Here is a 14,006-nt window from a genome sequence, read left to right as displayed (position 1 = left end):
TCCCAGTCCCATGCTTAGTCCACTAGAATAGGGTGTCGATGTAGCAATGAAAATGGAAGCTCTCTTCAGTCTTGCTTCCAACTGTTCTCTAGTAAAGGCCAATGAAAATACAGCTCACAATAGACTATAGGCCAGGGTCAAGGGGAACAAACGGATGTAAGAAAGTTTTTATTTTATTGATGTTAAGAGGATGGGTCACACAGAAGAGCAAAGACAGACAGTTAAAGTAGAACCTTGACCTCCAGCCCTTCTAAAGATTCTTATTTATGCACACTACATCATCATATACGGTGCCCTACTTTGGGGTCAGCGTATGGTGTATAATGGGAGTGTCAGGAAAATTCCATCAGACATTGCGTCTGGGTCTTTGGGAAGGGCAGACAAAACCAATGAAAGGGACAGACCTGCTAATCCACAAAATGTGGTAATTGGCAGCAGCTCTTCCCTGTTGTTAGTGTGAATTAAAGAGTTGTCAGTGAATTCAAATTTACAAGGGAAACAGGGATGTATTTTGGCTCTTGAAGAGACCTGATCTTCAGAAAATGCTGAGCAACCACACTGAAAAGCAAGCCCCATTCAGGTGTCTTCAGTTGGGGGCCCAAAACTGAAGCTCCTGTCATCACTGGTTATTATAGAAATTTTAGTCTTTTTAAAAATGTTCTTACCATTATCATATTTCTGCTCTTGTTGGGTTTGGTCGGGGCTGTCAGGGCAGCGGAATGAAGTGTGAGAAGCCATTTTCAGAGTATACGTGGCACAACCCAAACCTGAAGTGTGTAATCTTACAAAAAACTTGTGGATATTTATCCAAGCCAAATTTTTTGAGATTCACCCAACCCTTAATCACTAGGTGATATTTGTGTGAGCAGGCCACGAATCCAGGCTCACTAGCCACATTGGCACCATCCCACTTCAAACACCATTAACATTTTTTAAAGAGAAGAGGTAACAGTTGTCCCTGGGTTCAGTGGATGATGACCTCTGCCATTTTATACAAGATTATAAAAGTTCGTAACCCTGACCTATCCCGTATAAGTGGTACCAGCGTGCTCTTAGTAGCAATCTTGTGTGCCTAACTTCTGTCACACACAACTCCTTAGGTATAATGAGTTTTCTGATTCACTGATACAGGTCAAGTGGACACCACGCCGTATTGCAGCGGACGAGGGAACTACAGCGGTGAGCACTGTGGTTGCATTTGTGAACCTGGCTGGAAAGGCCCCAACTGCTCAGAACCAGAATGCCTGAACAATTGCAACAACAAAGGCCGTTGTGTCAATGGCAAATGTATCTGTGATGAGGGCTTCACTGGGGAGGACTGCAGCCAGCTCACCTGCCCCAATGACTGCAGTGACCAAGGCAAATGCATCAATGGTGTCTGTTTGTGCTTCGAGGAGTACACCGGGGAGGACTGCAGTGAAGAGCGTTGCCCGGTGGCATGCAGCGAGCATGGAAAGTGTGTGAACGGGCGGTGTGTGTGCGACGAAGGCTTCACTGGCGAGGACTGCAGTGAGCCGCTCTGCCTGAACAACTGCAATAACCGTGGGCGCTGCGTGGAGAAAGAGTGTGTGTGCAACGAAGGCTACACGGGTGAAGACTGTGGCGAGCTTATCTGCCCCAATGACTGCTACGACCGTGGCCGCTGTGTCAACGGGACCTGCTACTGTGAAGAGGGCTTCACCGGGGAAGACTGCGGGGAGCTGACCTGCCCCAACAACTGCAACAACAACGGCCGCTGCGCTAATGGGCTCTGCATCTGTAATGAGGGTTTTGTGGGCGACGACTGTAGCGAGCGGCGGTGCCCCAAGGACTGCAACAAGCGGGGGCGCTGCGTCAATGGGAAGTGCGTGTGCAACGAGGGCTTTGCTGGTGCCGTCTGTGGCCAAGTGAAGTGCCCCAAAGATTGTAACAAGCAGGGCCGCTGCGTCAACGGGCAGTGTGTGTGCCAGGAGGGCTTCATGGGCGAAGACTGCAGTGAGTTGCGGTGTCCTGGCGACTGTAGCAACCGGGGCCGCTGCGTCAATGGGCGGTGCGAGTGTGACGAGGGCTTCATGGGGGAGGACTGCAGCCAGCTGAAGTGCCCCAATGATTGTCACAACCGTGGGCGTTGCGTCAACAGGCAGTGCGTGTGCAACGAGGGCTTCATCGGTGAGGACTGTGGGGAGCTGAGGTGCCTCAATGACTGTAACAACCGGGGGCGCTGCGTCAACGGGCAGTGTGTGTGTGAAGAGGGCTTTGTGGGCGAGGACTGCGGAGAGCTGAGGTGCCCCAACAACTGTAATGCGCACGGGCGCTGCATCAATGGGCAGTGTGTGTGCGACGAGGGGTACATGGGGGAGGACTGTGCTGAGCTGAGGTGCCCCAATGACTGCAACAACCGGGGGCTCTGTGTCAACGGGCTGTGCGAGTGTGACAATGGGTTCACGGAGATGGACTGTAGCCAACAGCGGTGCCCCAGTGACTGCAACAACCGGGGTCGCTGCATCAACGGACAGTGCCTGTGCGAAGAGGGCTTTGGAGGAGTGGACTGCAGTGAGCGATCCTGCCCCAACAACTGCAACGACATGGGCCGCTGCGTTGATGGGCAATGCATTTGTGATGATGGATACGAAGGGGGTGACTGCTCCAATGGTAGGTTTTAATGTCAGTCTGAGCCAGCCAACCACCCTTAAATTACCCTCTGTTTATCCATCAGCCAATGGAGATTTAAGGTTTTGTTTTAATAAAGCTGGGGTCTGATTTGGATCTTGTTTATGATGGTGTAAATCAGGAACAACCCCAGTGAAGTCAGTGGGGTTAAGGCAGCGTTTGGTCAAGGTGAGTGCGACCAGAATTCTTGTCATCTCTACTGTTCTTGGGTCTAATAGTTACCACTCGATGGCCAAGAGGCTGGCAAGGCTAACACTATAGCTATGTGTCTCACCTGGTATAAATCTGTACAATTTCCATGGACTTCAGTGGATATGCAAAAAGAACAGGAGGACTTCTGGCACCTTAGAGATTAACAAATTTATCTGAGCATAAGCTCTCGTGGGCTACAGCCCACTTCATCGGATGCATAGAATGGAACATATAGTAAGAAATATACATACATACAGAGAACATGAAAAGGTGGAAGTAGCCATATCAACTGAGGCTAATTAATTAAGATGAGGTATTATCCGCAGGAGGAAAAAAAAACATTTGTAGTGATAATCAAGATGGCCCATAAGAAGGTGTAAGGATACTTAACATGGGGAAATAGATTCAATATGTGTAATGACCCAGCCACTCCCAGTCTCTATTCATTTCCCCATGTTAAATATCCTCACACCTTCTTGTCAACGGTCTAAAATGGGCCATCTTGATTATCACTACAATTTTTTTTTCTCCTGCAGATAATACCTCATCTTAATTCTTTAGCCTCTTAGAGTTGGTATGGCTACTTCCACCTTTTCGTGTTCTCTGTATATATATATATTTCTTACTATATGTTCCAGTCTATGCATCCGATGAAGTGGGCTGTAGCCCACGAAAGCTTATGCTCAAATAAATTTGTTAGTCTCTAAGGTGCCACAAGTCCTCCTGTTCTTTTTGCTACTCTGAAACCAGTGGCTATGCAGTGATTTACAAGTAGCTGACAATATGGCCTCCTGCACTTTTACTTTCCCATGACACTTCTTCTGTTGTGTTCTTCTGTACTGGTTGTATCTAAAATACATCTGCTCAGCCGTGGGGAAGGTAAAGAGTCCTAGAACTAGGGAGTCAGCTGGATTTGCCTAGGGAAGTAGCTTTTTAAAGTGTAGCGTGAGCTTTGACTTGAAAATAAGACTTACGGCCCTCCAGGCATACTGGAGTGTAGGCTAAAGACTTCACAGGATGACAGTCTGAATTCTGTATATTTCTGATGGCCAGGTTGCAGATTAAAGATGCGTTTTCTATGTATGACCCCTCCTGTTCATACTGAACTGGGAAGTGGGGGTTTGCATCTGCAGCATAGCAACTCTTTCAGGTGTACAGAACAGAGTGCATGCCTCGCTGTGGCACCATGCAAGGAGAGACCAAGGAGCTCAGCTGGTTGACTGCTCCTTGGGAGTAAATCAACCTGTGGAATGGGCAGTCTTGGCTCCCATCCCCCCTCTGACTTGCTGGTCAGCAAAGATGAGTCAGTACTGGGATTTTTGTCATTTGCTGTTAGCACAAGCCATAGCCCTTAAGACAATGTGCAGTCACTCCTATAGGAGTTGTAACTCTTGGGCTACAAAACCCTGCTGTGTTTCTTTTGCTGTCCCTATGGTGACATTTCCAATTCTTTATCTCCTCCAGTTTCCTCCCAGCAGAAAAATCCTGAGTCATATTTTGATCTCCCACCCATGAAAATCTGGAATAATCCCACTGAAATTGTTGGAGTCATTCCAGATAGCTGGCCTCTCCCAAGCTGACAGTAGGATTTGAACTCAGGATCTTCAGCAGTAAACTCATGGACTATTAGCACTTGAGATAAATCATTAAGGCCCCTAACAGGCACCTCTGGTGGCCTTATAAACCTCTGTGCATCAGCCATTAGATGAGGGCGTGTAGTACTATGAAGAGTGGTTGCATACAGGTGTAAGGGCAGAAATTGGCCCACTGTCTTAATGTCTCCATTGATTTATTTTCCCTCGACAGTGTCCCCTCCAAGTGACTTGACAGTGACAGACGTGACAGATAAGACTGTCAATCTGGAATGGAAGAATGAGAATCTAGTCAATGAGTATCTCATCACCTATGTCCCTACCAGTGTTGGTGGCCTAGAACTGCAGTTCAGGGTGCCTGGAAACGAGACATCTGCTACCATCCGTGAACTGGAGCCTGGCGTGGAATACTTTATCCGTGTGTTTGCCATCCTAAAGAACAAGAAGAGTATTCCAATCAGTGCCAGGGTGGCAACCTGTGAGTTTAAAATAAACATAAATCTCTATATTTGACCATCTCTCTGCTCCATAATACGCATTTACTTGTCTCTTTTCTTTCTTTGGGACTTTTCTTTTTTATTGTTCTTTCTCTGTTGTATTCCTCTTAAAGTCTGGACCAAGCCAGAGTCTCCTCAGTTTTCTTTTCCAATCTCTTCTTGCAATGGTATGCCTTCAAAACGATAGGATTACAGTACTGGAGCTTTCCTGCTCTGCATGAGGCCTTCCATTGAATATCACTGGGTTCCTGTAAACCAAAACGCTGTCTTCTGTCATGACAGGCTACAGTTTAAGGCTTTGGGACTCCGCCTGTAAAATTGTTTTCTTGCATTCATGTAAAAGCATTTGTGATCAGATTTTCAATGCTTCCAAGTACAAATCACTTTCATTGCACATCTATCTCACCTTTCATTATAAGATCTCAATGTCTTTCACTACTACAAGGTTCAGCCTCTTGTAAGGCATGCCATACCATACTATTCTAAACCAATGGCCCTTTAGCCCTATAACAACACTGTTATAAGCTGCTGCTGTAGAATATTATTCTTTATTTTTAAGAGTAACGTGCACGATCAAAGCCAGATTAAACAAGTGCGGTCACTCTTCGTTATCCTCATGTTTCAATCTTGTCACCAAAACATGCTCATCTATTTCCAGTTGGCCCTCTTGAGAAAGCAGAGGCATTGTGGGTATATATAATATATTTGATGATTTACTGCATGAACGTGCTAATTACTGTGCTTGGAAAGGTTCTAAGGAAGGGAACTACCACCTGTAAGCAGGGCCGCCCAGAGGATTCAGGGGGCCTGGGGTCTTCGGCGGCGGGGGGTCCTTCCGCTCCGGGACCCGCCGCCAAAGTGCCCCGAAGACCCGCTGCGGGGACCCCCAGCCGCCGAATTACCGCCGAAGACCCAGCACTTCGGCGGCGGGTCCTGTTTCGGTGGTAATTCGGTGATGGGGGGTCCTTCCAAAGAAGCTCCGGGGGCCCGGGCCCTGCAAGAGTTTTCCAGGGCCCCCAAAGCGAGTGAATGATCCTTCTCGTGGGGGACCCTGCAGGGCCCGGGGCCTGGGGCAAATTGCCCCACTTATCCCCCCCCCCGCCCTGGGCGGCCCTGCCTGTAAGTAGAAGGGGCTAAAGTCTGATCCTCTGCATTAACATGTATTGCTGCAGTGTACCACAGAACTGCTAAATTGGCAAGTACATGGCTATGCATGTCTCTTAAAAGGCATCAACATATGTGTGGCTGTGGCGGACATTTTCTTTTGGGGGGGGTCTGGAAATCAAGGATGATTAAAAAGTGCTAAAAAAGAAAAACGTAGGGACGTTGGAATATGAATCCCCCTTCTTTGCAAAAGGCAAGGAAGATTCTTGACAGCATTTTTAGTCTTGCTATAGCTTTACATAACGGCGGCTGGAGAGGTGGGAGAGAGGAGTCAGGATGGTGGATAGATTTTCCTGTAGTTTGGTGGGTACCAAATTAACTCTGGCATCTTTTGGGACAGAAAAAAAGTCGTCCATCTGTCTACAGAACCCACCTTTAATATCTGTCCACCATGTGTTTGTTCTTTGTACTAATTGCCTGCCTGCCTGCCTGCCTATCTATCTATCTATCTATCTAATCCAGTTTTTTCTATAGCACCCATCACTGTACTATTTAAGCATTTTGCAGTATCTCAAAACATCCCCAGTGATTTTCACCATGGTACTTGTTTGTGAATACCTAGTTCTCTGATCTGTGGGGACACTATGACCCATGCAGCTACCCTCTTGCTGTTTCTCCTCATAGATCTGCCTGCTCCTGAAGGCCTGAAATTCAAATCCATCAAGGAGACATCTGTGCAGGTGGAGTGGGATCCTCTGAACATTTCATTTGATGGCTGGGAGCTCGTCTTCCGAAATATGGTAAGGAAAAAGCTCATCCTGTGACACCGCCATGTACAAGTGCAGGGCGTTGGGCTCCTTTTATGCTGCATTCGAACTAGAGCTGGCCAGAGAATGCCCATTTTATTTCACAATAACTTCTGAGGGTTTTAAAATTTGTTTTTTGTTCCTCATTGGAATGAAAACCAAACTTTTCCCATGTTTTCACAAAATGGAATTGTTCCAAAAGGTTTGTTTTGGATTCGATGTGGTCTCTCTGGAAATGACCGGAGAGACCCTTTGTGGACCTCAGAAACCTTCCCATCAAAAACTTCATTAAAATCAATTTGTCTTCAGGAAATGTTAGAGTTTGGAGGAATAAAAAACAGTTAGTCCAACTTTAATTTTAACCAAGTGCCTTGTGCGTTACAGAAAAAGGAAGATAATGGGGACATAACCAACAGTTTGAAGAGACCAGACACATCATATATGCAGCCAGGTCTGGCCCCAGGACAACAGTATAACGTATCCCTGCATGTAGTGAAAAACAAAACCAGAGGACCTGGGCTGTTTAGAGTGTTTACCACAAGTAAGTACTAATCTGTTATTTGTTGCATTCTGTGGAGATGCTAAACAGGAGGCAAACCAAGCCACACTTTCAAAAGTTTCCCCTTTTGAAAACACATAGCCGGGAAGAGCTGAAGTAGCTGACACAAGGAATGCCTGGGTTACCTGTCTGGGGAGGAAAGGCATGATTCTTCTAGCTGGCAGTGGGCCAGCATACACTTTATTCCTGTTCAGAGAGTGCAACAAAGTGAAACAGACTCCACATCCTTAACACACCACATGGAAACTACTTGGCACCATCAGGATTCCCGGTGCAGCTGGAGAACCTGCTTGGACTTCTGCTTATACTTGCTGTGCCAGTGCAGGACTGGCTCAGTATACATCCTTTCCCTTCCTGCGTAACACAACACTTTCCATCTGCATCAGTAGAACATTACGGGCCATAAGTAAGTCAACATGAAAATGGGTTTCAGCTAATAGGAGCCACTCATTTTAATGTTGCTTTGATTCAACTACTAAGGGTCAATATCCAGACTGTGTTTGATCTCTCTATGATGGGATCAGAAAATTCATGTTTTTCCTCTTTCCATAACAGAGCTTGATGGCCCAAGCCAGATTGAGGCAAGAGATGTGACAGACACCACAGCTTTAATCACATGGTTCAAACCTTTGGCTGAAATCGATGACATGGAGCTCACCTATGGACCCAAGGATGTTCCTGGGGACAGGACGACCATCGACCTCTCTGAGGATGAAAGCCAGTACTCAATTGGGAATCTGAAGCCACACACAGAGTATGAGGTGACGCTGATCTCTCGGCGCGGGGACATGGCCAGCGACCCTGTGAAGGAAATCTTTGTCACAGGTAAAGAGCTTGTTCGGAGATGGTCATAGCTTCTTGTCTTCTGCTCCACTCCAGTCACCCTCAACACATCCATGCTAATTAGCTGTAGCATGTTGCTTCACTTCACCATTATTATGCCAGCACAGCACTATAGCAGTCACAGAGGTTTATGGAAGTTGAGTAAAATTTTCAAAAATTACTTAGGAACCTAGATCCCATTGCTTTTCCAAGAGACTTAGGCTCCTAAGTGCCTGTATCCCTTTTGAAAATTGAAATTAGGTTCCCAGATCGTTTAGGACCTTTTGATACTTTTACCCTGAATCTCCTGTTTTTTCCCCCAACAACAAACAGTGTTCCTCCTACCTTATCTGCCTGCTCGTCTGTTTATTGATCTAAAGTTTTCCTATAATTGCCATCACCACAGTGTCTAGTTCTGAACAGATCTATTATTCTGCTTACATCCATTGTGGATTAGAAGAGAACTCTTTTCTTTTTTTCATCCTGGGAATCCACTGCCTGCTTTTGTTTTTAATTCAGTTTCACCTTTGGTTATGCTGGGAATGCTTTGGTAAAAGGTTTCAGAGGGGTAGCCATGTTAGTCTGTCTCAGACTGTCTCAGGAGTCCTTGTGGCACCTTAGAGACTAACAACAGATTTGTTTATGTATTTATTTATTTATGCCAAATCAATTTGTTAGTCTCTAAAATGCCACAAGGACTCCTCATTGGGGTTTTTTGGTAAAAGGTGTGCATTTTAGCATGCAGTCATGGTTTGGATCTGTTAATGAAGCCATATGACAATGCTGGGTAATAAATGGAACAGAGAGAATTAAATCCTTGCTTGCTCCAGGGTGGAGTTGTTTTAACAAAGCAGGACTTGAGTCCATTACGGGAGTGAATTATGATAGCTCATGGAATTTTTAGATAAAATCCCTTTAGGCTAGGGTTGGAGTGTATCTTTTGAATACTGAATTCCAGGGCTGGTCAACGATTTTCCATCACAACTTTTATGTGATGGAAAATTGGGTTTTCAATTAAACAAAATTAAAAATTTTCACAGGCGGTGTCTGCTTTCCTTGAAGTGGTAACTTCTGTGGGAAAATTGATCTCATCTTGTAGATGGTACCATATCCCAGGCCTTTTGAATCATTCTTTCCTTGTGTCCTGAGAGAAAAAAACCTTTTTTCCCTCCTCAGACTTGGATGCACCAAAGAACCTGAAGCGCGTGTCTCAGACAGACAACAGTATCACCTTGGAGTGGAAGAACAGCCAAGCCAGCATTGATAACTACAGAATCAAGTTTGCTCCCATCTCAGGTGGAGACCATGCTGAGATAACTGTGCCAAGGAGTAACCAGGCCACAACCAAGGCTACGCTCACAGGTAGGATCAAAGTGAGATTGTTGTTAATGTAACAAGTATCAGAGGGGTAGCCGTGTTAGTCTGGATCTGTAAAAGCCTCAGAGAGTCCTGTGGCACCTTATAAACTAACCTTATAGACTATAAGGTGCCACAGGACTCTTTGCTGCTGTTAATGTAACAGGCACCAGTAACTATCCAGAGATCTGACCTCCTATCACCATGATGCCCTGTGGCAAGATGTAAAGGCATGTAAGGGGTTACAAATAGAACCAGGTACCCTGCCTGTAACATGGTTGATCTGGAGCAGGGCTCTGAAAACAAAGAGGAAGCTTCTTCAAGGAGAAGGCCTTGTCCTCTCCCCTCCCAGCTGTTGGCTGTTTTGAAATCTTAGGTTAATAAAACTAGCCATGAATAAAGGGCTCTTGAATTGAACCAGAGTTTGGGCTTTATTTTAAGTCCCTAGCTGGTGTCTCAGCCCACCATAATATTTATATAATCACAACATAATTGCATCAATATTGAATAACAGCATTGTTTTCAGTAGGGTCTCATAAGCTATCTAGAGAGATCCGCTCTTCCTTTGCTATGAACAGAACTTTCCCCGGCACTAAGAATTTTATATGCACAACAGAGGAACAGGAGACTCGCTGAGTGTAAAGTATTGTATCTTCTAACTGGATTACAAAGAATTTACAAAAATATAGAGCTATAAAGAGTCACATTGGAGAGATGTAAAGAGAAATGTGAATATATGAAAGAGACTTTAAAAACGCACCAAAATCCATGCAGATTGGGATAATAAGTGTATTTGAATCTTTTATGGTAGAGAAGATATTCAGGATGTAAAAGACTTTGAAGACGATTTAGACATTAGGAGGCTCATTTTTTACTAACTTGGGAACACAGTGTCTTTGTTCCTGTCAAAAGCCACATTTTCAGCCTGAGGGCCAGATTTTTAAAGGCATTTAAAGATGCAGATAGGTGCCTAGTGGAATTTTCAAATCAATTTTGAAATCAATGGCAGTTGATTTTAGGTCACTTTGACCTCTCTCTAGATGCCTCTCTGAATCTCCAGGCACCTAAATACCTTTACAAATCGGACACCGAGTCTCTGGTTCTCCATGCCACTTTTGCATGTGCTTGCAAAAGTGAGCATGCACCTTTTTGTGCTTGCAAGTTGACCTCTTGCCTGCCAGTTAGTCAGTTGGGATTTTCACATTGAACACGGATGTCTGCACACTCGTGCAGGTTCAGTTTATTTAAATCAGCATCTCTTTGAGGCAGGAACTGTCACTTTTTATGTGTTTGTACAGTGTCTAGCACACAGGGATCCTGATCTTGGTTGGAGTCTCTAAGTAATGCAATAATAAATAATCAAGTTGACTGTGCATGCAAAAGTTTTTTTCTTCCACGTTGGAGGCCAGCTAGAGACTGCCTGAAAATTTGGCTCTTAATGTTCAAAGCAAAGGAAAGCTCCCACACCACCACACACTACAGCTTTCTTATGCAAAACAAAACCAAGAAACATTTTATCTAGCCCCATCCCTAAACAGTGACTCATCTCTGCATATTCACCATAGGTCTGAGGCCTGGAACTGAATATGGCATTGGAGTGACAGCAGTGAAGCAGGACAGAGAAAGTACTCCGGCTACTATCAATGCTGCAACCGGTGAGATGATCCTTTCTCTTGGCCACACGGGGGGAAACGGGCAAAAAAGCCAGAGCCGTTCACGAGCCCCAGTTAGGGCCAAGGGTAGCTGTCTTGTAAACTGTGCAGTCCTCATGGCCTCTTCCACGAAACGTGAATTTTGTTGCTGGGGAAAAGAGGAAAATCCCACAAAATATGGTATAGTCCCGTTCCAAATGTATAAAATGTTAATAGTGGGTATAATTAACCATTGGGATGGCTTAGTGAGGGATGTGGCAAATTCTCCATCCCTGGAAGTCTTTTAACTAGGATTGAATGTCTTCCTAAAAACTTGCTCTAGTTCAATGGATCTCAACCTTTTTTGTATCCAGACCTCTGTTTCCATACTGGTATCACCCTTTCCGTTACCACTGTCGGAAGGGCAGTGTGATTGCAACCCCCTGATACCTGCCTGTGGCACCCACTCTCCCCATGACTGCCAGGCTGAAAACCTGTGCTCTAGATTCATCGCACAGTTCAATGCGGGAATTACCGGCTGAAACTGAGTGTCGTTAAAAAATGAATAAACCAGGGGGGCAGATTCTGCCTCTCCTCCATGCAGCCCTGTTGAAATGAATGTTCGTGAGGGAGATCTGGATTCAGTTTGGTTTGCATATAATTGGAACGTCACCTGCTACTACTTAGACCAAGGAATAGGGTCTGAAAGACATAGAAAGGGAAATCAGGCTAGGGTTATACAGTGAATCCATTAAGGCAGCAGGTATAATGATGGCTCTTTCTGCAGTTAGCTGACAGAATACCCACATGGCAGTACACAGCTCCTGCACCAAGGAACATAAAAAATTCTGACGTATAAATAACCTCTGTGGTTTAACGTGCAGATCTGGATAATCCCAAGGATTTAGCGGTCAGTGATAACACTGAAACGACCCTCTCCCTCCGCTGGAGAAGACCACTGGCCAAGTTTGACCGCTACCGCCTCACGTACATGATCCCCTCTGGGAGGAAGAATGAAATTGAGATACCAGCAGATAGCACCTCTTACATCTTGCGAGAGCTGGACGCTGGTACAGAATATACCATCACCCTAGTGGCAGAGAAAGGCAGGCACAAGAGCAAACCCGCAATGGTGAAGGAGTCTACTGGTAAGTAACAGGGTCTGAATGGGTGCACTGTGTCAGATCCTCTTAAAGAGCGGGTGAGATGGTCCAAGCAGAATGTCACCGCCTTTCCAAGCTGCTGGGGAGCAGCTTTGAACACGTCAGCTAGCTGCAAAAACCTGGTTACTCTCTGTCTAGTGTGAAAGCCTAACTGAGGTGTAGCCATGTCTTTTCCTTATACCGTTGTTTCTCTCCATCTCCTCTGTTGTGTGCTTGCTTATCCCTTAAGGAGACCCACATAATACACTTATTCCCCAGCAGGCAATGTACAACCTCGTTCTTTGCTTTAAATTGGACGATTTTGTGTGTGTGTGTCTAATGGTTTATTTTGTTTCCCTACACTCTAGCAATCAAAGAAGAAGGGGGACAAAGATATTAACAACACATCCCTTTAACATTCCCCTATGCACACCTTAATGAATTTTCATTGCAGCCTTTCTTGACACTGAAAGCATCAGAACATGGTTGGAGCCCTCACAATTCGTGTTTTGCCAGTTACCATTTTTCTCTTTCAATAGCATAGGAAAGCTGATGTCATAATGCTAGTCTCAGTCCCTTGAGTCCATTGGATAGCACGACTGCTACTCTTCTCTATAAAAGAGAGCCCATTCTTCCACCAGTATTCACCGAGAGCAGTACCCTATTCCTCAAGGAGTTTCTACTGAAGACAGTGGGGCTTCTTGTTGAGTTCAGTGTGTAAATGTGGCCCAGAGACAGGGCTCTGTCAGGCTACAGCCTTAGTGTAAAAGATAATCAGCTCCTACATGTTTTCAGGGTGTTTTATGTTTAAATATTGTGGGCTAGCACTCAGCCGGTATAAATCAGCATAGCTGCACTGAAAACAGTGGGGTTACATCAGTTGGCACCAGCTGAAGATCTGGGCCTGAGAGTTTCATCTTCTTTCCCTCAATTCCATCTAGAGGTCAAACCCATGCAAGAAATCCCAGATCGTACAAATTGGCAGCTGTAGACAAGAGAACATTGCCTGGTATTGTGAAGTCTGAAAATTAAAGTTGGCACCTTATTTTGCTGCCACACAGTCAATCCAATCCAACCCAACTTTATTTTCCATTGTAATTTTCATGCCAACTGTACCTATAAATGGTTTACAGAGCTGGATAATTCAAGACAGCTGAGAGTTCATATGCTGTAAACATCCACATTAAATAAATTGTATGATGAATAAATAAGGCCTGTAGCCAAGTGGGAGAAAACATAGGAGGCACTGACACACAGAACAAAGCCGAAGGTCTACACTGCGGGGATGAAGAAAGCTTTGATCTCTCCAGGGTTGTTTCTCCCCCTTCTCTTTGATGAATCTTCAGACCCTCACAGGAAATACACATAGAGGGTGAAAAGACTTAAACAAGTTACATCAGAAGGACCTTGCTGTGGAGTTTTACAAGCTAGTCATTTCCAGCATCAGAATCAAATTCCCCAAGTCTTATTCTTTATCTTCTTGGGAAATTTTAAAAAAAAATATGCACGAAACCAGTGTTGCTTTGGCTCATGAATAAACCGAGAAGCTCCTGAAGCATCACCTGAGATGCAGCAGCAGGAGCTGATGTAACGTTTCTCTGGGATCTGTCCCTTGATTGGGGACGGATGCATCCCAAATGCATAAGAATCAGGAGC

The 14,006-nt window shown here is 45.1% G+C and overlaps 1 protein-coding gene across 6 annotated transcripts in view; it reads left to right on the top strand.

The window, feature by feature from the left end:
* TNC (tenascin C) overlaps positions 1-14,006 on the top strand; it is a 94,228-nt gene that overhangs the window by 35,348 nt on the left and 44,874 nt on the right. For all 6 annotated transcript variants that reach the window (XM_044992980.1, XM_044992978.1, XM_044992977.1 and 3 more), the window contains exons 3-10: positions 1,132-2,631; positions 4,648-4,911; positions 6,719-6,834; positions 7,225-7,381; positions 7,955-8,224; positions 9,398-9,583; positions 11,143-11,232; positions 12,093-12,356. In XM_044992980.1, coding sequence (XP_044848915.1) covers positions 1,132-2,631; positions 4,648-4,911; positions 6,719-6,834; positions 7,225-7,381; positions 7,955-8,224; positions 9,398-9,583; positions 11,143-11,232; positions 12,093-12,356 — 2,847 coding nt within the window. The remainder of the gene's footprint in view (positions 1-1,131; positions 2,632-4,647; positions 4,912-6,718; positions 6,835-7,224; positions 7,382-7,954; positions 8,225-9,397; positions 9,584-11,142; positions 11,233-12,092; positions 12,357-14,006) is intronic.

Source organism: Mauremys mutica, chromosome 18, assembly GCF_020497125.1.
Source record: "Mauremys mutica isolate MM-2020 ecotype Southern chromosome 18, ASM2049712v1, whole genome shotgun sequence".
Taxonomy (NCBI): domain Eukaryota; kingdom Metazoa; phylum Chordata; order Testudines; family Geoemydidae; genus Mauremys; species Mauremys mutica.
The sequence above is the reverse complement of the archived record's forward strand: the minus strand, read 5'-3'. Positions and strand labels throughout refer to the sequence as shown.